The 25079-nt window shown below is 44.2% G+C and overlaps 1 protein-coding gene across 7 annotated transcripts; it reads left to right on the top strand.

Moving 5' to 3' along the window:
- The first annotated feature begins 72 nt into the window (after nucleotides 1-72).
- On the top strand, nucleotides 73-24071 carry LOC115150709 (draxin-B). 7 transcript variants are annotated; one of them, XM_029694242.1, is made up of 8 exons: nucleotides 73-696; nucleotides 8827-8933; nucleotides 9322-9847; nucleotides 11610-11752; nucleotides 13129-13249; nucleotides 13549-13641; nucleotides 23294-23383; nucleotides 23532-24071. In XM_029694242.1, exons 3-8 carry the CDS (start codon nucleotides 9346-9348, stop codon nucleotides 23642-23644), a joined length of 1062 nt encoding a protein of 353 aa, XP_029550102.1. In that variant the 5' UTR covers nucleotides 73-696; nucleotides 8827-8933; nucleotides 9322-9345; the 3' UTR covers nucleotides 23645-24071. The 7 variants fall into 7 exon arrangements, with proteins under 7 accessions (XP_029550102.1, XP_029550103.1, XP_029550100.1 ...); XM_029694243.1 differs by having other exon boundaries at nucleotides 73-691; XM_029694240.1 differs by lacking the exon at nucleotides 8827-8933.
- Nucleotides 24072-25079: the final 1008 nt, after the last annotated feature.

Below are 25079 nucleotides of genomic sequence, written 5' to 3' on the forward strand. Positions count from 1 at the left end.
GCCGTTTGTCATGTTTTCGGTAGGGGGCGGGGGGGGTACTTATGAAATTTTAGTGAGTTCATGGGAGGGGAGTTGATACCAGCTAGAATACCACGCGCTGCTCTTGCCAGGGACACGGAGTAATATGCTGATAATGCATTGGGCCAAGCAGGAAGTCCTACTCCACAACATGCTGTACCTCTGCTTCTTCATTACCCTCTACTGCCACATGCACGGATGCCAGTTCTTGAGTTCTACAATATTTTTACACAAGTATTCTGTACAGGCTTCTTGTTTCGTTTTCTTGCAAAAATAATTTCTATAAGCACACTTAATTGCTTGTCTAACACTGCGTTTCAATATTCAGTTCCCAAGGCATGTGGTGAAACGCAAATAATTAAATTCGTGAATTATTTCTATACAACACATTTGACGTAACCCATCCCACAACCAGGTAGCCTATTCTCTTGCGCCTCAACTAATGGGACAAACACTGACATCAGTCCCCGCACGTTCACGCATTCGGTTACGCGCTTACAGCCAGTGACTCCTCAAACCAAATTGAATCCCAACGGCAACACACCGACGGTGAACGGACCCCAAACAGACGGAATTTCAGTCTTGTGCGCTTTCACGGCCTACATCTCTCATCCCATATAAAACTGAATTACCTTTGCAATAATAGTCAACCTCAACGGATTAAGAAACGCGGGTGAGGTAATTTTTTGTCCTTTTATTCAAGTGTTGAAACATGGCTATGTCGCTATAACGAAAAGCCAATCAAATGTGCCACCTTTTTGTGCCATTCATTTAGCTTATTGTTGCATTTATTGTTGCATTTTAGACTAAATATTGTAGCCTACTAAATGATGCATGAATAACACATACTGTTGCTTCTAAAAAGTTATATGAATGGGATCCACTGAGAAGGCAAGATATAAACCGTTGCGCCCAGTTATTATACATTTAAATGTGAAATTGTATGTTTTTTTTCGATGCACAGTAGTACCTTCAATATTACTAATTACTTAATGGTAACTTTAATTCAGATATCTGATCAAAAGTATGTTTATATTATTTGGCACGGGGAAAATCATTCTGATATGGGGGGTATTATGTTTTCTGTATCAGGCAAATATCTCAGAGTATTAATTATGTGAATATGTTATGATACAATCATATATTGTGATCATGTCCTCTTGCCTGTACATCTTTGAGACTATACTCAATAATATTGGTATTACAAGGACCTAATTAGAGGGAGAGAAATATATATATATGTATATGTATATATATCATTTAGTTTTGGGGTCTCCATGTCAGATCATGCCTTTAAAAGGGAATATAAAGCACACATCGGGTGTACAGTGTTTCTGGACTCATTAACAAGCCTGTTAATTAAAACCAAGCCAATCAGCAGGAATGTGATCACAAGGACTGTGGGTGCACCTGACTGTGAAGCTCCCAGCAGGGCAAATTGGGGGCCACATCACAGTCTACAATCACTAATCAGAGAAAATGTATCAAAATAATAGGAAACCAAAGGACAATATTAATCATGACTTTATGGTTCACTAACTAAGCCTTCTTTCACCTAAAAGTAATTCCCCCCCATTCCACTTACATAGATAACTTCTTATCATTATCACCCTCCCTCTGTGTTCCTCTGTGTAGTGGGTAGTCTATAAGTAGTGAGTTGTGCCATTATAGAAAATCTCCTCCACTATGGACTCCACTAGTGTCCACCATCTCCATGTCCTATAATGAGTATTCTGGTGTGAGATGCTGGTTCAAGGTTGGTTCAGTCTGATTGGTTGTTGTTGTGTTTTGGTTGGCCAAGGAGTGTCTTTGTGGAACAGTGGACCCAGCTGGTCTCCTTATGTGCCACCAAATGAAAGATTCCACTGTCACCGTTCCAATTAACCCTCCCCTGGATATTCTCTCTTTATCTCTCGTTCACTCTCCCCATCTTCCTAAGTTCTCTTGGCCTACCCCCCTTCTCTCCCTCTGTGTGATGTCTGTAGCTCTGTTCTCCTGGTGCTGTTTGTGTCTCAGCGTTGTTGGACCGTGTTTCTCTCTCTGCTCTGTGGGTGTCTGGAGGAGGTTGCCCCGCTGTGAGTGTGTGTATGTGCACTGAGCATGCTCTACGGGAAGATAAGGGCTACGTTGCGGGATGTCTGTGATGTTGCTGTGCAACAGTGGCAATGTTCGATCTCGCCCAACATTAGAGGTGTATTCATCACAGAAACTGCTTATGAACCAAACAGAAGCAAACAGACTAATATAAGAGTTTATATTGGACAAATTCAGCTAGGTCCCTCCCTGTTTCGTTCCATTTGCTTCCATTTAAGAAATGTTTTGCAACAGAATCGGCGGAATGAATACACCCCTGTTGTACCTGAAACAAAATTGCCACATAATCAGTTTGTGCCTCTCCTCTGCATCAGCTGACATATGGGCCTTCCTTATGGCTCTATTTATCACCCTGAGCAGTTTCCAGGGCCTCCACGGATAATGCTGCACACTGAGAGCTGAAAAGAATGATGGTTTGAAATCTACAATATTGTTCTCCAGAGTGCTGAAGAATTCAAACTGCTTAAGTCAGTGGTAATTGATTGGACAGTTGAAATGCTACTGGCTGAAATTAACTTTCATAGTGCAGACAGCAGCTTTCCTGAAGTTTTTGTTGAGAAATCAGATGGAAACTACCATGTCAGACTTGTAAAATGTTGGTAAATATTGAGAACCTTATGTGTTAGACACATGGCAAACACCAGACAAACAGTGAACTTTAATTGGATAATAGATCAATTAAGGCATACATTGTCCCTTAAATAAGTTTGCCAAATGATTGACAAATCAATCATTTTCTTGAGCATTCACTTATACAGGCTATTGAATTATCTTTGCGTTCCTATTTTGACTAGTGTACAGTATTGCAGTGGATCACCAGCTGTGCTTACCACATAACCTCACATTTGGTTTCGCTTGGGGGGGTTGTTATTGGCATTGTTCACTGGAGGAGCAAAGAAAGGATGGTAAATTAGTCGTGCATGTCTGATCTGGTTGGTGTGAAGTCTTTCTTCTGCTGTTCTTCATTGAGCCGTATGTGATGGGGACAGGGACCAGAGTTCACCTGAGCCCTGCCACCCACTCCCTTCCTGACGCCTTCCCATTGTCCTCTCACTGTCATTGACTGGCCTAAATTAACCACATCACACATAAGGCACACACTTAGCAACCTGACGGAACACTGCTAATCAGGTAAATCATCTAATAGAAATGGAAAAAAGGAAGTCTCTGCTTTTAGACATGGGCCTGTAATCTCTTTATGTAAACCCAGAATGATTTCAGTGGTCTTGAGGTCTTTGTTTGGTCGTTCCTTGTGGCCTGGCTGGTTGCTATGACAGACAACAGGAAAGAAGCATATGGCTTCTGGAGGCTTGTTGCCCGGCAGGTGAAATGATCAATATGCATTAAATAGAGACCACTGCCAGACCAGTGCCTTGTGCTCCACTGCTTTACCTTGCCTTGCTGCTTCCCTCACTACCACAGAAGCACGCTTCAAACTATAATTTCAGCTGTGTCCATGATCTGCTGTTAGCTGGGCTTTTATGAAGCATGTCGGGGCCTGGTATCGCTGAGGACTGGTCGTAGAACCAGAGAGAATTCTCAGATCGCATCAATAGTGTTTAATGAATCAGCCCTCCAGAGGTGGCCCTTTACACTCCGCTGCTAGATTGTCCATCATCACTGGCCCGACTTCTGTCTGAACAGTCTAAATCATCTCTATTGTTTTAACCCAGCTAGTGGCCTTCAACGGATGATATGCAGTCGTTCTACAAAGTCTTCTAGGATCTGTGGCTTCTTATTCCTCGTTATTTCAATAGGTCGTTTTTCATGTTCACAGCTTTCCATGTATAGGAGGTGAAGGTACACCACATGTCCTACTCTTCCTCATGCTCTCTCAAAGCCCTCTCTGTCTTCAGAATCAAAGTTTCACACTCCTCCACTATCCAGCTAACCCTGCTAATGTGGCCCCTCAGGCCCGGCCACAGCCTCAGCGCCAGATGCTAACCCCTGCTGCCTCCTACCTGTATCACACAGTGCTCTGTAATACACTGTTTGGTAGAGACTTCTAATCATCAGATAATGCTGAGAACTTCACCCCAGAGTATTCCATTACCACCCACATCCTGAGTTGTCAGGGGACCACCTGTTAGTGGCTACATGAAAGGGCCAAAGGAGAAGGGGTTTCGCTAGGCAGGGGTGCTCTGTGCCTCTCTGTGCCCCTCTGTCACCAACCAGCTTCCTTTTAAGGCAACAGGACTATTCAGGCTGCGACAAGCAGTTCACTCTGTTTCTATGAAGGCGTTACTTTTCTCATTGTGTGAGAGAAAAATCATTTTTGTGCCATTCAGACTGCTGCTCAGCCTCTGTCTGCGGCCCATTATCTGCATGCTCATTTCAAAGGGCTCAGTGATCTCCAAAATGAGTCTGTGCTCAGTCAATCCGTTTCCTGTGTATTTTGATTGTTTATTTTTTTGGACTAGTTGGTTGGTTAATTTTGGCAGCAAGGCCTCATGGAGTGCACTCCTCCAGAACTGAGCAGACTGACAAGCGAGAGTATTTTCTAGCGATGGCAGATTTTCTGAGAAGTCTCCCTAAAAAATACCCTCTGCCCTCCACCACGGCAGTAGTTTGTGTCAAATGTAGGGTTGCAAAGGGAGGGTATATTACTTGAAACTTTTGAAGTTTACCAGTAAACTAATATAATTTTGGTATCTTTCAACGATTTTATATAATCTATTACATGACATCTAGTGGCCCTTTTGGGTACTTCAGATTATCACAGGCATCTGTAATGCTCTCTGACACTCTGTGTGGCCTTATCACATGTAAAATATATAAAATAAATAAGACAATTTTAAAATGATAAATAGAATGACAAAGCTGTAAAACATTATGCTAAATATAAACCATACATTTAGTGAATACCATTGGTGTTTAATAGGAGGGTTTCAGCATTATTATATTTTTTTAATTACACATTTATTTTAGTATGTCAATATGTATTTGCTTTCAATGTTTTGGTGTCAAACTGATGGCAGTTATGAAAAGTCTATAATTGGACAAGTTAAGAGTTAAGGCCATTGTTGATTAAATGCTTTTTTCATGCGTTAGGCTATTTTCTCTTGAACCATATTGTCTATCTGTCAGAAACTCATGGACAATATGGACACAGATGAAATTCAGTACCAGTCAAAAGTTTGGACACACCTACTCATTCAAGTGTTTTTTTTAAACTATTTTCTACATTGTATGAAATTATAACTATGAAATGACACACATGGAATCATGTAGTAACCAAAAAAGTGTTAAACCGATCAAAGTATATTTTAGATTTCAGATTCTTCAAAGTATCCACCCTTTGCCTTGATGACAGCTTTGCACGCTCTTGGCATTCTCTCAACCAGCTTCACCTGGAATGCTTTTCCAACAGTCTTGAAGGAGTTCCCACATATGCTGAGCACTGGCTACTTTTCCTTCACTCTGCAGTCCAACTCATCCCAAACCACCTCAATTGGGTTGAGGTCGGGTGATTGTGGAGGCCAGATAATCTGATGCAGCACTCCATCACTCTCCTTCTTGGTCAAATAGCCCTTAAAAGGGAAAGGGGGATACCTAAGGCATCAACCCACTGTTCCCCGGGCGCCGAAGACATGGCTGTTGATTATGGCAGCCCCTCGTACCTCTCTGATTCAGAGGGGTTGGGTTAAATGCAGAAGACACATTTTAGTTGAATGCATTCAGTTGTACAACTGACTAGGTACACAGCCTGGAGGTGTGTTGGGTTATTGTCCTGTTGAAAAACAAATTATAGTCCCAATAAGCGCAAAACAGATGGGATGGTGTTACCTCTGCTGCAGAGGATAAGTTCATTAGAGTTACCAGCCTCAGAAATTGTAGCCCAAATAAATGCTTCAGAGTTCAAGTAACAGACCCATCTCAACATCAATTGTTCAGAGGAGACTGCGTGAATCAGGGCTTCATGGTCGAATTGCTGCAAAGCAACTACTCCCAAAGGGCACCAATAAGAAGAAGAGACTTGCTTGGGACAAGAAACACGAGCAATGGATATTAGACCAGTGGAAATCTGTCCTTTGGTCTGATGAGTCCAAATTGGAGATTTTTGGTTCCAACTGCTGTGTCTTTGTGAGACGTAGAGTAGCTGAACGGATGATCTCCGCATGTGTGGTTCCCATCGTGAAGCATGGAGGAGGAGGTGTGAGGATGTGGAGGTGCTTTGCTGGTGACACTCTGTGATTTGTTTAGAATTCAAAGCACACTTAATCAGCATGGCTACCAGAGCATTCTGCAGCGATACACCATAACATCTGGTTTGCGCTTGGTGGGACTATCATTTGTTTTTCAACAGGACAATGACCGAACACACCTCTAGGCTGTGTAATGGCTATTTGACCAAGAATGAGAGTGTTGGAGTGTTGCATCAGATGACCTGGCCTCCACAATCAAATTTAGATGGTTTGAGATGAGTTGGACCACAGAGTGAAGGAAAAGCAGCCCACAAGTGCCCAGCAAATGTACGAACTCCTTCAAGACTGTTGGAAAAGCATTCCACGTGAAGCTGGTTGAGAGAATGCAAGAGTGTGCAAAGCTGTCATCAAGGCAAAGAGTAGCTACCTTGAAGAACTTGCTCAACACTTTTTTGGTTACTACATGATTCCATATCTGTTATTTCATAGTTTTGATGTCTTCACTATTATTATACAATGTAGAAAATAGTAAAAATAAAGAAAAACCCTTGACTGAGTAGGTGTGTCCAAACTTTTGACTGGTAGTGTATATATATTTGTTTGAAGTTATTTCAAGTATAAATTACCAAAGTTATGATAATTGCTATAGATTTTCTGTTAATTGCCAAATTACTGAAGATTCTGATAACTTTGGTAAATTACCGGTAGCTTTGCCACCCTAGTCATATGTACAGGGCTGGAAATGTGATCAAGCCTGACCAAACACTTTATGTGGGATATGGCACAGTGCCTCTCTCTCAGACACACACTGTACGGTTGGAGAAGATAAAGGTCTCACCTCAGCAACTACCGTCCCACTCTTGTTTGCAAACTGCACAGCTGGTGGAACTCCCTCCCAGAGATGGGCAGGAGAAAGCAGTTTGTGTCTAATCCCCCAGCAGGTCTGCCTGCAATAGCCCCACAAATTTCCCCGGACAGCAGCTGCTTCCCCTCCTCCCCATAACGCAATCTCCTAGTCCTGGCCCATTTTTAGAAGCACCTAAATAACCCACTGTAAACCTCAGGGTGGGGTGTTTGAAAGTGTGTGTGTGTGTGTGTGTGTGATGATGGAGGCAAGGCTATCGACCCACAACACCCCAGCAGCAGTGGCTCAATACTTCTTCCCAATTGATTTTCTGTATGGGTCACACCGCCGTCCGTCTTTAACATAAAGGACTGACCTGCGGGGGCATTGCAGTCATTCTGCATTGCCAGGGCGATGGATGGTCCCAACCCATCAGAGAGGAACAGAAAGACTTGTTCTTTTAATAAACAACCCAAGTGAATCCACATGAACTAGACCAGGGGGTTAGAAACAGCAAACAGGGACATTTTATTAGGATATCCTGAGTTGAATACAAATTAAGTTGGTCAGTTAGTGATTATTAATCCTGAGGATTCCTTGAGCCCCATACCAACCCAGCGAACATTACTCCATTGGCCCCGTGTGGTTATTCGGTGGGCAAGGTGGGCACAGGCTAGCCTACATCAAGCCCACACCAACCTGCCACGGGCTAGCCCACACCAATCCCACATCAGCCTAAAATGGGCCAGCTCACACAAAGCCCAACAGGGGCTAGCCCACACCAAGCCCACACGAGCCTAACAGAGACTAGCCTACACCAGCCCAACACAGGCTAGCCCACATCAATCCTACATCAGCCCAACATGGGCCAGCCCATACCAAGCCCAACATGGGCTACCCCACGCCCAGCACAGGCTAGCCCACACCAAGCCCAGCACGGGCCATCCCAATTTGAATATTTGGGGGGTGGTTTGCACACAGTTCTTTTTGTGCAACCATTACTGGCGTTGTTCTGTTGTTTGATGACCAAATTGTTTTTATCTTCTACACTGCCAATGATGAAGTCTTTAAAAATACTTAAGTACATGTGACATAGGAGAAAGGTAACAGTTTCTCTTGTGTGAAAATATATGTATGATAGTAACAACAGCATTGTTTTTCTGATACAATGTATCATGTTCCCTAAATACCTTTAAGGCTTAAATTGTGCAATTTATGCATTGAATTACATTTTTATAAATAAATTATGAATTCCTATTAAATAGCAAAGGCGCATTGGCCCAAGGTGGGCAGCCTACATGGGGCCAATATTTTAGCCCACATCGTGCCAATGTGAGAATGTTTGCTTATTTCAGGCAAGGCGAGGGCTGCCCTCACCAGATATGGGATGTCCACATTGGGCAAATGCCTTGGGGGCCAATGTGGAGCCAATGAGCTAAGGCAGCCTATATGGGTCCAATATATTTGCCTGCGTTGGGCCCACATCGTGCCAATATGGGCATGTTTGCTGGAAATATTTCCTTCAAATCCTACTATACCAAGAACCTTTTAATCAACCAAGTGCAGTCAGTACCCCACTAGTCCCAGAGCCTACAGGTATACAAGCCTGTGATGGAGAACGGCTGCAGGATCTCATGATGAAGAGGATGTTCCAAGGCCACAGACAGACAGGGAAAGGCATTTACAACACAAGCACTAAGGGGCTGCCTGTCTCTGTCTTTATAGGCTCCTAAAGAGCCACTGCAGCTTGAGAGGGTAGCCCAAGAGGCTGATGATTACTGCCAGGACTGATGAGTGCTGCCGTAGCACAGCATCAGGGATGGGGTGAAGGGGTGAGTAGGCTATGATATGGTGGAACTGAGTGCTTCTGGGATAAGAGGACAAGGGAACAACATGGGTACTGTCTGGGGCCTTCAGAAGATGATAGTGTGACTGCCTGGTGATAGACTCCATGGCAGAGGTTTAAAGCCACAGACAGTCCAGAGAGATAACACACCAATCAGCTGTGACGTGGATGTTTCACCCAAGAAAATACTCTGTTCTGTAGGGATTTAAAAAAAAACATGATGAGGAAGAGCCTAGTTCGTCTACATGTATTTGAATGAACTCTGGAAGTCCATAGCGTGTCTGTGGCATCATACTGTAGCTGCTCCTGCCCATCCTCTCTTTTCTTGAGTAAAACATAGCATGAGTGTACTGAAATCTGTTGTATTTTTCCAGCAGGTGGTGCTATACTTATAGGTGATGGCTTCCTCCTGGTGTCTGCCTCTGGCTCTCCTGGTCTCCAATCTAGCCGTTTCACACAGCGCTGAGCCCAGCTCCACACACGCCAAGAGGAGATTGGCACAGCCCTCACCAGGCAATGGCAATGCCCTCCAGTACCCTGAGCAGGGCTTCCAGAGCCATGGGCATGGGAACGGCAGGGAGCGTGGAGGGGGGCATGCGGGACAAGGGGCCCACAGTGCCAAAGCCAATACTGGGGCTGGGCTCCTCTCCCGCAGTCCCCTGCACCCCGCAGCTCGGCATGAGGATGATGGGACGGGTCTGGATGGCCTGAGCCCGGTGAGACTGGAGATGGGCCCTGGGGGCAGGGAGAGGGAGAATGGTCGCGGAGGCTTCAGGAACCCATCTCATGCTCGGGATAACCACCCTCTGGGGCCACACAAGGGCAAGGCACAGGGACATGGGCACCACTTTGATCACAGGAGACATGGAGGTCGGAGAGACAAGGGTCGGCACACTAAAGGTGAGTCCCCAAAGGATCTAGGGTTATCAAATGAGCCGTAAACCTGTTTGGGATTATTTCTGTTTACATATGAGTTGTGAAAGAGCCCAAATGCTTAGCTACTAATCAATTAAAAAACATAAACATAATGATAAATTCTGTGATTTTGTCATAGAGCATTGATACATTTATTAACCTGTTAAAGGGATACTTCAGGATTTGGGCAAAAAGGCTGTTTATCGAACCCAATTTTTTGTTGTTGTCAGAAAATATAAAGTGACATATAATTTTAAAGCTACAGTGATTGGAAAAGGGTACACCTTGATGGTCATTGTGAAGCAATTTATTTTCTTCTCCATCCACATTACCTCGTATGCATCCTCCACATGGTCCGCTAATCTATCTCATTGTTTACAATAGGAAAAGTGAATGGGAAAAGACGTTTCTTCACCGGTATATAAATAATAACTCCATAACTTGAAAACCCTGATTGGTAAGGTAATTTTAAGATGTCAGGCTTGAAAATCCGCTCAGCCATTTTGGAGAAGTGACTCACTACCCAAACAAGACGCAACTGGCTTCAAGTGGCCAAGAGACCTCCTACTGCTATCTAGTGCAGTGGTTCTCAGACTGAGGTCCTCAGACTTGAGGTACTACAGGGGGTCTGCAGCCAGATCTCCAAATTAGTATTAATATTATTATTAAATTTTTTTTTACATTTAATTTTCTAATTGAATATTACAAAAAATTACATATTTAACACATTTTGGCCAAGGGATTCATGGAATGAGTTTCATGGCAAAATTTGTAAAATTGCAGGATATTAGTTTCAAAGCTGCAGCAACAACAAATCTCTCTGCCCAATGACAAAATGTGTAGAATAGCAGGAAAATAGCTTTAAAACTGCAACATTTTCTCTCAAATGCCAAGCGGTGGGCCTTTAAAATGTTCCTTCACAGGGCCCGAGACTTAGTTTGTCCGGCCATGCACTTACGAAGTCATAGTAAAACTCCTTGTCTGCTATTTTATCTCACTCGAGTTATGAGCGGATCCCTAATAAATTTGCTATCGCAAAAGGGGTCACTGGCCCCCAAAAAGTTTGAGAACCCCTGATCTAGTGGACAGAGTTGGAATCAGACAGGGGATATACACTGAGTTTACAAAACATTAGGAACACCTTCTCTTTCCATGACATAGACAAACCAGGTGAATCCAGGTGAAAGCTATGACCCCTTATTGATGTCACTTGTTAAATCTACTTCAGTCAGTGTAGATGGCAGATTAAAGAAAGATTTTTAAGATTTAAGACAATTGAGACATCATATGTATATCGTTCCTGTAACACGAAAAATTAAGGCATTGCACATTGTACAAGCCCTGCGCATTTAAAATGTCTGTGTCCCTTTGGGAATTTGTTTAAAATATTAACATTTCAGTTTCTTGGGGCCTGCTCAGTTTTCTTGGGCTCTGTAATATAAAAATAAATCTGAATCCCACAGTTTTTACCTTTCTAACAGTACTAAACATATGTTTGTAGGACTTATAGTTTTGAAACACAAATGTTCTTAATGAGGGTAGTATACAATATTATGTATAGTTTAGAAAATGCCACCAGAGGGCATCAGAGTTTGAGGTTAAGTTTGAGGTTGTCGGAAGTTGACCTTATACTTAAAAAAACTGAATTTTCTTGTCAACAGGGAGAGATCTGGTTAAGTGGATATGATAATGGATGGTCTTTCCTCTCCTCCCCCACCCCTGTTCTGTCCATCCATCCTTCCTATAGGTTTCTTCCCTGAGCCTGAGCTGGATTCTAGTCTGAAGGAGGGATCTGTCTCCTCCACCATCTTTGGCTCCGGCTCCTCTGCGGTTACCACGGTGATGAGCGAGCATCCCCCAATGCTGCCCCCAGCCTCCACCAAACCCAAGGTAACCCATAAAGACATATGAGTGCTTATTCAAAACAACATTGTCTATTGTAATTCAGTGTTGTAGGATTTATAGAGCTATTCATGGTAAATAAAGAGTGACTGTATTTCCTATTTGGAAATACCTAGGCTCCGTAATGGGCTTAATGTATCACATAGCTCATTACTCATCTCAGAGAAATGAGGAGACAGGCTTTTTAAATTACCTATAATTTTTCCTTCACTTTCTCCCAGCATGCTGCCTGCCATCACAATGATCACTCACACAGATAGATCCCTTCTCTGCTTCTCACATACAAATACTCTCCCTCTTCTATCCTCCCTCTATTTTTCTCGGGATGCTATTAAATCACCAATACACTCATCAGACTGGTAAATAACAGTACTCAGCCTGTGTTGGGGTCTGACTCTTACTCCAGGCTGTTTTTCTGTGGTGTCTCTCAGGTCCATAGTTACTGTAGCCCTCTCTGGCTTTACTGGCCTCTGTGAGTATTTGATGTCTAAACTGTCTGACTGCTTGGTATGCTGTTTACAAGCTGCCAGAGAGCCTTGGATATTGTGTGCATGTCTATATTCAGGAGCTGTCAGATATCGGCCTGCAGTGGAAATTATAGCCTCGCTTGGAGTGGACCTGGGTTCATTGACACCGGGACGCTGTGAGCGTTCTTAATTAATGTTTGATTCTGGCTGATGGCTAAATGAACAGCCAGGTACTAGTATCCCACCGCCATTCATCTAATTGATGTTTCTCAATGTTTCCTCTGGGTGAGACAGAATGAGCTGGGATCAATGTTACAAGGAGTCTGGTTGGCACAGACCCTTATTTCCCGATAGATGATTTTCTCAGGTCCTGTCTCTCTAGACATCCCCAGGAGACCTCTCAATGTCATATTGACTTCATTATAACCTGCTATTAATTTGTCAACACAGTCCAGAGGTCCAGAGGAAAGGAGTTATGTAAGAGCTTCGTGGAAGTTTATGACATATCGGTTTTGGCTAAGTAATCCTCTGAGGAGTTGTTTTATTCAATATTGACTTCTGCTTAAATTGCTTTGATTCAAGGTGTGATATTGAAGGACATTGACGTACCGGTAAAATCACAGCTGTGTGAAAGTGATTCACATGCCTTCTCCTCTGACAAGTAGTCACACTCTACCATACGATGTTTAGTACGATGTATGTATGCTGCCTCAGGGCCATTAACAGTGTAGTGGGCAGCCATGTCCTCCAAAACCCACTGATTGCCTGTAAAGCACTCTGGGCTGTGAAGTCCTGAGTGTCCACAACTAACAGGCCATTTTATGGACCAGGTGTCTGTTCACGGGATGTAGTTATAGACCACTAAAGTGTGGCTATAATATTCTCTCTGCGTTACAGAAGTCAGGCCGGGGGAAAGTGCAAGGAGAGGTGATGCCCACTCTGGATATGACGCTGTTTGACTGGACGGACTACGAGGACATGAAGCCAGTGGACGCCTGGCCTTCTTCCAGGAAGAAAGGTCAGCACTATATTCAAATACACATTTAGTCATCTCAGTTTGAGAAGATACAGCTAATGTTAATGTTGGTGGAAAGTCATACATGAATATGTGTTCACTCCACAAAAAAACCCTAATGATGCTTTTGCATCTACTGAACATACTGTACTGCATAAGATAGACACGTTTGATATATTTGTTATTTCTTTGACATTAAAGTGTTTGCTTGATCGTCCATATGTTTGTCTGAGCCTGGGTTGAATCAGTCTAAGTACTTTACTGGTAGTCTGTTTTTGTGCTGGTTATTTTGCATGCTGAAGACAAGCGGCGTAGTAAGAACCTAAGCAGTGGCAACGTGACGGTGGACGCTGATGCCATCGAGCCATGTGACCACCACTTGGACTGCCTCCCAGGTCAGTGACTAAACTGTCCTCCATCCACGACTCTGCTGACCCTTGACCTCTGGCCACTCAGGTCATGGTCTCATGAAAGCTCATTATGATAAAGGCCATGTGAGGGTCGAAACATTTGCGTTTGAATTTACAACCGAAAGTCATTTTTCTTTGTGAAAAAAAGTTCCAATAACACGTCTGTCAAAGGCAGACAGGAAGCGTGGCAAATAGTGTATGGTAAATAGGTGCCACGGTAACACCCTCTACTTCATTATCAGTTTCTTCCTTCCCACCCTCTACTTCATTATCAGTTTCTTAACAGAGAATGCAAGCTCTATCTATCTCTCCTCAGCACGACTTGAACCACTGCTTTCCTGCTTAACTGCTCAAAGGGGACCTATACAGGACGCGTTGCCTAGCACAAGATAACAGCTTTGCGTTGCATGAACTGAGCACATTTACCCAAAGGAAAAGTTTACTTCTCAGTTTCCAGTCAACGCTAGCACCACACGGCTAGCCTTCGCCCCAATACACCACTTAGCTAACTTCTTCATGCTTCTTTTTCCCCATCACGGTAAAAGACAGAAAAGAGACTTTTAATATTTGGTTAGCCCACACTGCAAGGCAAAGCTAACCTAGCTAGCTCACCAAAGAGTTACGCCACATACTTTTTCTTCAGCTAGCAGCGTGCTAGCAATTAGCTCATGATGTGAACACTAGCTGGCTATACGGCTAAGCCTCAGCCATCACAAGCATAGCCTGGACCCACTAGCCAGAGTTATGGCTACTACTACCCCTGCACAGGGTGAACCCAGCAGACCCCCTGCTTGCTCGTGCCCATGCGGGTCCTACATGTCAGGGAGGGACACACAATACCGTCTGTGTTGGCTGCTTGGGACTGGAGCATGTTCAGGCAGCTCTCGCTAATCCTGAATCTTGCACGCATTGCAAGAAGTTGCCTAAGTCGAGTCTCAAAAGTAGGGCACGCCAGGCAGCCCCCCGCGATGTTCTTCTTCCTCCCAGCCTTCAGGCCAAGAGGCAACCCAACAACCCTGAATGAAACCAGCTGAGCTGAGGTTATGGACGGTCTCCCCCTGGATTTCCACTCACTGTTTGACAAACTAGCAACAGGGAAAGGAGACAAGGGGATGTACAAGGAGGAGGATGACAGTATTCTGCACCACTTCCACGACGAGGATGAAGAAGGGGAGGAAGAACCCCCACAGGGAGGAAGGGCCCCTCTCTCCCAGCATGGAGTATCGGCTGCTCCATGTGTACAAACGGGCTGCAGCCAAGCTCAATATTGAGTGAAACGCTGAAAGAGACTGATTTGATTGGAAGAGACTTCCATCCTGTTCCGTCCCTGGGAAACAGGATGACCCTGCGATTCCAGCTTGCTTGGCGGAGGCCAAACACAACTGGGAAAAGGCCCTGTCGGGCAAGGTCCCAGCTAGGGACTTTGCTACCATGGACATGCAGGGTATGGAGGAGCTGGGGTTCTGCAAACCCCTCCAGTGGATCCTTCTCTAGCTAACCACCTCCACCCCAAACACTGTGCCTCCTCACTTGCCGGCACGTCTCTCCCTGGCCTGAATGTTTCTCTTCCTCCATCCTCCAGAATGTGTATGTGTAGGATGGAACTTCGCAGGACAGAAGACAAGGCTTTCAACTTCTGCCTGCCACACAGTCCCAGGCCCCATCCCGGTCTGACGTCCCGTGCAACCAGCCCGTGTAACTTCATTGCAGGATGAGGGCAGTGCACTGGTCCCAGGGGTTCCAAACCTCCACCGTCGCAGAAGACTGCAAACCCGGAGGCGAGATCACGGAGTAGAGGCAGGTCCTGGGGCAAGCGATCCTTCATTGCAGCCACTTCAAAGTCTGGCTCTCCGCCACTGGATGGACCTCTCTGTCTTTGCCGAAGGCACTCCACTAGGGGTAGTGTTTGCAAGGAAAGTATTGATGACAGACACATTTGTCACAGGGTGGGGCGCAGCCCACAAGGGCAGAGCAGTGAACGGATTGTGGTCCCCACAACTCCCACTTGCTCATATAAATTACCTCAGGTTGCTTACAGCCCTTCTGGCCCTAAAACATTTTCTGCCTTTTCTTAGGAATTGTCACATCCTGGTCAGGACGGAAAATATGACTGTAGAGGCATACATCAACCGCCAGGGTGGCGCCCGATCTCTGTAGCTGTATGCAGGCTAGTCCACAAGCTCATTCTGTGGAGCAACACCTCTTCTCTTCACCTGTGACTCATGTTCCAGGTGTTATGAACACAGTAGCAGACATGTTGTCCCGAGGGAATCCCCTATACATCCTCAATTGGTGGCCCAAGTGTGGGAGAGATACGGACAAGCTTCTGTAGATTTCATTGCATCATGCACAGACACACACTGTCTGCTGTTCTTTGCACTAGCTGGCAGTGATGCGCCACTAGGGGTGGACACGCTGGCACACCCATGGCCAAGGGTGCAGCTTTATGCGTTTCCTCCCCTGTCTATCCAGAGTGAAGGATCAGAACGTGTCCCTCATCCTTACAGCCCCACAATGGCCAGGACAGCTGTGGCTAGCGGAGATTGTTTTGACCAGCCCTGGCAGCTGCTGTTATGCAGGGATCTGTTGACCCAAGTGAATGGAGAGATTTTGCACACTCTTTGGGCCTGGCCTGTGAGAGGATGAATATCAATGCAATAGGCCTACGGCTAGGGTCCCTTCTACAAGCTCACTATATGAAAGTAAGTGGTGTATGTTTGAAAGATGGTGCGGTCAGAAACAGATCATTCCCTTCCAATGCTCTTTTTCAGAGGTACTATGCTTTTTGCAGGACCTTTTGGACAGGGGAAAGCCTTTTCCACCATTAAGAGGTACCTGACTGCAGTCTCTGCCTGTCATATAGGCTTCGACAATAATACAGCGGGGAAACACACCCTGAGTTGTCATTTTATGAAAGGCTTGTCGCTTATGCCCAGTGTCCAAGCCGTTAGACCCATCGTGGGACCTACCTATTGTGCTTGAGGTCATTACACAGCAGCCGTTTGAGCCGCTGGAAATTGTAGGAATGTGATATTTCTCATTTTAAAACTGCATTACTTTTAGCCATTACGTACGCAAAGTGGGTGAGTGAGCTGCACACACTGTCAGCCCACCACTCATACCTGCTATTTGCCGTAGGGTTATCAAAGGTTACCTTACAATCTAACCCTGCATTTACGCCTAAGGTTAGCTTACAATTGCCTCACTTTGGAGCTGCTAGCCTTACGCCCGCTGCCTTTTCTCCACAGAAGAAGAACATTTCCATCGCTGCTGTCCAATGTGCGCCTTGCGCATCTAAATGGCAACGAGAGCCCTACTACAGAGCGACCAGCTCTTTGTCTATTGGGAACCTCCCTGTAGGGCCAGGCCCATTTGTCGCCAGCGTCTATCCCACTGGATAGGGAAGGCTATTATATTGGCTTATAATAGCAAGGGTTTACCACCTCCGGAGGGCTTAAGAGCCCATTCCACCAGAGGTATGGCTGCGTCATGGGCACTATACAAATGCATCTCTATACAAGAGATCTGTAATGCGGCATGTTGGGCTACCCCTCAAACCTTTTATGAGGTTCTACCGACAATATTAATATGAGTGAAGTATCTCGTTTCCCTTCACGTGGACGAAAACATTTGCTTGATAATGAAGTAGATGGTGGGACCGTGGAGCCTTATAACATGTTGACCTTTGTTTTGGCTCAGTGCCCCACAATTTACTACTTGTTTCTATAGCACCAACTTGCCAGTTGGTCATCTCCAGCTCGTATAGTGTATGTGCAGCCGGGATCCATACGATGAGCAAGTCCTCCGCTTTCTCTCTGTTTGGCGTACTGGTGTGTGACTCAGGTGTGTGTTGCTTGTGTGTTTGCCATTTCACTGGCTGTGCTTGTTTTAGGAAGTGGGGTGCAGGCTGTATTTGCAAACCCACTGTAGCTTGTAGCAAACTTTTAGTAAATTCCTGTCAACAAGAGAGACATGGAAGCCCAGCTAGACTAGCTAAACTGTAGTTTCAAATTAAGGTTGCTAACGAATGTTTTCAAAGATGCAGGAGCTGTGTTTATTTTTGCTCTATTCTGGGACAATATGGACCATCCGGACTTTCAATGTAGCAACTGTTTGCTTGTATAGGACTACAGGGGTGAAGTGGCTACTCTTAGCAAACAAATAGCGAATTTACACAAGCTACTGGGGAATCCATGTCCGCCTACTATTTCTTCTACTCCATTTGCTGGATGCCGCTCTGGCCTGGTGGGAGTGTCGCTGCCGTGTTGTCTCTCCACAGCCGACTGGCCGGTGCTCTGCAGGGATCCCTCCCCAAAGGGGTTTACCCCTTCCCTGGTGAATGGAGTTGGTAGGATGCTTCTGGATGACTTAATGGATGTTCCTATTCTTGACTCTACCAACCACCCATGGAGGCACGTCACTTGCCGTGGATGTCGAAAGCAGCGGCATTTTGTCAATAGGGGCCTCCTTGGCGGTGGGAAGCCCGGACCTGATAAAGAATTCAAACAGCTTCGCCGCCGTGGATCCAGAGTTTCCGGCACCTTCATCCCTGGGGGCTTCTGCTTCAATATTGGATCCGGAGATACCTGCGCCTTGGTCCTCTGTTCTGTCTCCCTTGCCGGTGGCTTCTACAGTGTATGACGCTTCACTGGTTATGGGAGGCTTGAACCGGGTGCCAAGAGTTCTGAGCATACGAGATACTGCCTCTCACTAGTCCTCAACGGGTCTCCCGACTCATGCGAGGCATAGGAATGGGCGGATTTTCTCTCTCATCTCACTGGCTGTTGTTTTAGGCATCTCTATGGTAAGAAACGTCTCGGATCCTGGACCAAAAACCCTGTGCTACCCCAGACCTCGAGTACAGGATATTACTAGGCTTCTCCCTGCCGTTCTACGTCAGCACACGGAGATTGATGCTGTTATATGCCATTTGAGATTTAATGACATTAGGAATGGTAGTTTGGAACGGCTGAAACAGGATTTGGAAGAACTGATTGGATCTCTGCTGGACATCAAAAAACATCCTATAATTTCTGGCCCTCTGCGCTTGCTGGGTCGAGGTAGTGAACGTTTAAGCAGGTTAATACCACTTCACTACCTACGTGACTACTGCAGCTCCATTGGTGTAACCTTTGTAGACAATTTTGACACCTTTTGGAGCAATGGATGCTCTTCAAAGGTATTTACTCCTATTAAATCGCAGCGAAATCATTCCTCCACAGATTCACATGTTGTTAGGTTTATTGTAAATAGTAATTATGGGCCTGTTAATTTAATTTCCATTGATAGCTCTGTTAGCTCCCGTAAGGAACCCACTGTTGTTAGCTCCACCTACAGTATGCACATATCAAGTGATCATATTGCTACATGTACTCATAAACATAGGGGTATTGCCAATAGTAATCTTGTGCACATTTACCTGAATTCTACTATTAGCTCTGCCACTTTGAATCCAATCAGGAAGCCCATTGTGGCTAGCTCATCCAGTTCTATTGACTCTTGTGTCAACATGGATACTCCTGCTCTTTTCAAATCTCACAGATGGCTTGAACTGTTACATATATACTGAACAAGAATATGAACGCAACATGCAACAATTTCAATGATTTTACTGAGTTACAGTTCATTTAAGGAAATTGGTCAAGTTAAATACATTTGCTATGCCCTAATCTATGGATTTAGCCATCCCAGGCCCACCCACTGGGGAGCCAGGCCCATCAAATCAGAACCAGTTTTTACCCACAAAAGGGCATTATAACAGACAGAAATACTCCTCAGTTTCATCCGCTTTCCAGGTGGCTGGTGTCAGACGATCCCGCAGGTGAAGAAGCTGGATGTAGAGATACTGGACTGGCATGGTTACACATGATCTGCGGTTGTGAGGCCGGTTGGACATACTGCCAAATTCTCTAAAACGACATTGGTGTTGGCTTATGGTAGAGAAATTAACATTACATTATCTGGCAAAAGCTCTGGTGGACATTCCTGCTGTCAGCACATTTTAGAGTGGCCTTTTATTGTCCTCAGCGCAAGGTGCACTTGTGTAATGACCATGCTGTTTAATCAGCTTCTTGATATGCCACATCTGTCAGGTGGATGGATTATCTTGGCAGTAGTGAAATGCTCACTAACAGGGAAGTAAACATATTTGTGCACAAAATTGGAGAGAAATAAGCTTTTTGTGCATATGGAACATTTCTGCCATATTTTATTTCAGCTCATGAAACATGGGACCAACATTTTACATGTTGCATTTATATTTTTGATCAATTTACTGTAAACGTGGGAAGCCTGATGTCTAAACTAGACTTTCTGGATGTCTGGTGCATGACACTAGCCCAGACGTTCTGGAGACCTGGCTGAATAATTTGATTATGAATAAGGACGTTGCCATTGTGGACTACAACATTTCCAATGTGACAGACAAAAATGAGAGGGAGGGGTTGCTATTTATGTGAAATCTACTCTAATGTGTGTGAGCTGTTGGTTGTAAAAGTGGCCATAAGCCAAAATATGCAGATATTTATTACTGCTGAATATCGCCCTCCAGCCGCTTCGGTGGGGGTTGTTGGTAGTATTTCTGATTATTTAAAACCCTTTCTGAACTGGATGTGTTAGGAGATCTACATCTTGATTGGCTTACACATGCCTCAGATCAGTTTAAAAATATCTGTTTTGAATTCAACTTGACTCAGCTGATAATGAAACCCATTCAGATTCATGTAAAAAACCTAGCAAACTCCTCATCGATTGATTTTATACTGACTAACCGACCCCGTTTAGTATTTGACTAGTGGTGTTTTTGCAAGTGATATTAGCGAATACTGCCCTATCGCTTGTATTAGAGATACCAAATTGAAAACTGACCCTCCTATAATTGTGAAGATAAATATTTAAAAATTCCTTTATGATCTATATTAATATAGATCATATTAATACAGATATTAATATATCTCTTTCTCTTTCTGTTCTCTCGGAGGACCTGAGCCCTAGGACCATGCCTCAGGACTACCTGGCATGATGACTCCTTGCTGTCCCCAGTCCACCTGGTTGTGCTGCTGCTCCAGTTTCAACTGTTCTGCCTGCGGTTATGGAACCCTGACCTGTTCACCGGACGTGCTACCTTGTCCCGGACCTGCTGTTTTCGACTCTCTCTCTCTCTCTACCGCACCTACTGTCACTAACTCTGAATGATCGGCTACGAAAAGCCAACTGACATTTACTCCTGAGGTGCTGACCTGTTGCACCCTCTACAACCACTGTGATTATTATTATTTGACCCTGCTGGTCATCTATGAACATCTTGGCCATGTACTGTTATAATCTCCACCCGACACAGCCAGAAGAGGACTGGCCACCCCTCAGAGCCTGGTTCCTCTCTAAGTTTTTTCCTAGGTTCCTGCCATTCAAGGGAGTTTTTCCTAGCCACCATGCTTCTACATCTGCATTGCTTGCTGTTTGGGGTTTTAGGCTGGGTTCCTGTATAGCACTTTGTGACATCGGCTGATGTTAAAAGGGCTTTATAAATACATTTGATTGATTAGCTTTTTTTTTACTAGCTGCATACCAGCACCCTGTTTTGGCACTTTCATTTTCTCATCCATTTTGACTGATTTAAAAAATGTAACCTTTATGTAACTAGGCAAGTCAGTTAAGAACAAATTCTTATTTACAATGACGGCCTACACCAGCCAATTGTGCGCCGCCCTATACTCCCAATCACGGCCGGTTGTGATACAGCCTGGATTCAAACCAGGGTGTCTGTAGTGACGCCTCAAGCACTGAGATGCAGTGCATTCGACCGCTGCACCACTCAGGAGCCCTAAACATGCCCCTTTCAAGCAACTCCGAGTCAAAAACCGAATTAATCCATGGTACTCTCCTGTACTCTCAGCCTCTTGGTAAGAAATCAAGCCTGGCGAAGACTAGACAAACTGTCTCGTTAGCTGATTAGCAGCTATTTTGGTAATTGAGAAATAGGTGCATTGCCTCGGTTAAACAGGTCAAATCAAAATACTTCCTTAGCTCTATGGTGATCCCTCTAAATTCTGGAAAACAGTTAATTCACTGAAGCAGGGTAATTCCTCTACCTCCCTTTCTAAGCAAGTCGTTTTAGACTCCTGCATCATTACTCAGAAAGTTAAGATTTGTGATGTTTTTAATCAGCATTTTATCTCAGCTAGTTTCTTACTTGAAATAAATTGTGGTCAAACTGGTCTTGGCGAGTCAGTTGACTGTTCTTCCCACATACAGCTTTCAGTTGTCTCGATGGAATCAGTTGACTTGGGAAATGGTAGCCCGGGTTTTTCTTTTTGGCAACTCACAGAAACAGAAGTTCTTGCTGCCTGATTAGCTATTGACACCAAGATGGACCCGTCTTTGCTTAACTATGCAGCACCCCTCATTGCTTGCTCAGTAACACACATTTTCTATTTAACTTTAGTATCAGGAAATATTCCAAAAGTGTGGAAAGCAGCTTTTGTGCTGCCACTCCATAAAGGCGGGATAGTAATGATCTCGATAATTATCGACACATTTCCAGGCTCCCTTGTCTTGCAAAAAATCCTAGAATCATTGGTCAACAAACAGCTATGTTATTTTCTATCTGTAAATGGTATTCTTAATGTTAATCAATTCAGATTCAGACCTAAATATAGTACCACTCTGGCTACCATGCTTGTTGTAAATTATATTGCAAATGCCTTAGATGATAGAATGAATTGTGCTGCCATGTTTGTGGACTTGTCAAAAGCTTTTGATACTGTAGACCATGTTATTCTGTTGAATAAGTTGTCCTCCATAGGGTTGGATACTGATGCTTGCCGATGGTTTCAGAATTATCTCAACGACAGAACTCAGGCCATCAAGGTAGATTGGGTCAAACCTGAGTTTCTTGAGTTACATAAAGAGGTGCCCCAAGGTTTGATACTCGGCCCACTACTGTTTACAATCCATATACTTTAAATAACATTAGTAATGCTGTAAAATATATACAGTATCAGTCAAAAGTTTGGACACACCTACTCATTCCAGGGTTTTTCTTTATTTTGACAATTTTCTACATTGTAAAATAATAGTGAAGACACCAAAACTATGAAATAACACATATGGAATCATGTAGTAACCAAAAAAGTGTTAAACAAATCAGTAAATATTTTAGATTTGAGAGTCTTCAAAGTAGCCACCCATTGCCTTGATGACAGCTTTGCACACCCTTGGCATTATCTCAACCAGCTTCATGATGTAGTCACCTGGAATGCATTTCAATTAACAGGTGTGCCTTCTTAAAAGTTAATTTGTGGAATTTCTTTGAGCCAGTCAGTTGTGTTGTGACAAGGTATGTGTGGTATACAGAAGATAGCCCTATTTGGCAAAAGACCACGTCCATATTATGGCAAAAACAGCTCAAATAAGCAAAGAGAAACAACAGTCCATCATTACTTAAAGACATGAAGGTCAGTCAGTGTAGAAAGTTTCAAGAACTTGGAAAGTTTCTGCAAGTGCAGTCGCAAAAACCATCAAGCGCTATGATGAAACTGGCTCTCATGTGTCCCTGTAGTGAGATACTTCACTCATACTATCAGAGAACCGGGGTTACGCAAATAACCTGACGTTTCTCCCTCTACCCCACCCATAGGATCCTGCTGTGACCTGAGACAGCACGAGTGCAAGCTTCACAACCGCGGCCTCAACAACAAGTGCTTTGATGACTGTATGTGCGAGGAAGGTGAGTAAGCGACGTAACAGACCAAAGCCACAGAGCATCAGAGAATTTAAGTGAGAACACAACCAACATACGACATATGGGGCTCAGTTTCTGATGTCAGTAGCCTGCTTGTCCATCCTCTGACAGCTTTCCTATTAATTTGTCTCAGGGTTCCGTTGCTATGCCAAATTCCACCGGAAGCTTCATGTGACCAGGCGAAGGGGTCGTTGTGTGGTGCCAGAGTCAGCCAACAGAGACCAGGGGGCCTTCATCACAGTGTGAGGGGTCACAGACACACACCACACACTGAACATGACCACTCTCTCTGACATAAAAGACAGACACTGTCTAGTGATAGTTCATTCAGAATTGTCATACTACTCATCTGGTCTCCCTCACTTCAGTGCCACAGAATCACGTACATGTACACATTAGTTCCAAAACAACAACTGTGCAGTGTCTGATTAACTGAACATGAACATATGAATGTGTTTTCTGAGAATGGATAGATTGTCAATGGCTTTTCTAATGATTCTGTCACACTACTCTTTAAATGTAATTATTATGATAAGCAAAAATATTTGTTTGAGTTTCCTTTATATGTTTTAATATTTGTTTTATTTATACAATATTCAGAACAGAACTCTGTGTCTATTGTGTTTTTTCAACCTCATTTTATGTGATTAAATTCTTGTACATGATGATTGTTGTTCTGAGTTTTCTTGAGTGTTTTCTTCATCTTATGGATGCATTATTTTTTTTTTTGTTAAATTTAGTCACATTTTTTGTCAAATGCCAAGGACCTCATGTTACATCATCCTTCAGGGTTTCACATAATACATGGCCCATAGGTGGCCCATAGCAGTCAATGGGAGTTCATGTCCTTTGGTAATTTCATGATCAGGCAGGGCAGAGACAGGCTTGGTTAAGATTCTTATCATCATCATCATGCTGCCTCTATGTGTTCAGTATGCTTAGACATTGAGCTCAGGGTCTTATGAAACGTTATAATCCATGACACCAGTAAGGATAATTCTTCTCAGTACTCTGTGTGGAGACAGATGTGATTGTTGGTTCCAAAGAGCCACAGGAGCTCTGAGGTTGAGTCTGTATATGCCCCCCGCTCTCAATGGGATTCTGTGTGTCAGGGCCCAGCGTTCCCTGGAGGAGAACAGATGCGCCCTCTCTCTCTCTCATCCTCTCACTCACTCTCTCTCACTCTCTCTCACCCTCTCTCTCTTTCTCAAGACTTGCACTACATAGTGTAAAGAAAGTAAAATCAATGACATCAAGTGTATATTGTGTATTGGTGAGTAAAACATTAGCTCCCACTCCCACCACACGATTGTACCTGTATCAATATTTGATCAGGCAGAATAGCAATCGTTTTTCTTCCCAAACAATCAGCACACTGGGAGCACCAGGTTGCTCTCACTCTGATTCATGGCCTTGGAAAAAAAAGTGGCTGTGATGTATTCATTAATAACCTCAGAGAAAGTGCAGTGCTACTGAGTGCACTGCTGGAACTTAGAGAGCAGCCAGTCAAATGATAGATCACCCCCAGCCAGATGGTGGCAGGATACATAGAGAGCGGTGGCATCCCTTAGGGACCTGCCTGGACTGTTAAACAGCCTGTAAACAGCAGGAGTGGGGAATTGTTCTTTAACACGGAATGTATTGGAAGATGCTTCAAAGGAGTATTGTTGTGTATGTGCAG

This window comes from Salmo trutta, chromosome 16, assembly GCF_901001165.1.
Source record: "Salmo trutta chromosome 16, fSalTru1.1, whole genome shotgun sequence".
Lineage (NCBI taxonomy): Eukaryota > Metazoa > Chordata > Actinopteri > Salmoniformes > Salmonidae > Salmo > Salmo trutta.

Bases quoted from the DNA above. Each gene is read 5' to 3' on its own strand.
- LOC115150709 (XM_029694242.1), top strand. From the start codon at position 9,346: ATGGCTTCCTCCTGGTGTCTGCCTCTGGCTCTCCTGGTCTCCAATCTA. The intron at 9,848-11,609 runs GTGAGTCCCCAA...TCCTTCCTATAG, and splicing joins CAAGGGTCGGCACACTAAAG to GTTTCTTCCCTGAGCCTGAG. The intron at 13,642-23,293 runs GTCAGTGACTAA...CCCCACCCATAG, and splicing joins CCACTTGGACTGCCTCCCAG to GATCCTGCTGTGACCTGAGA.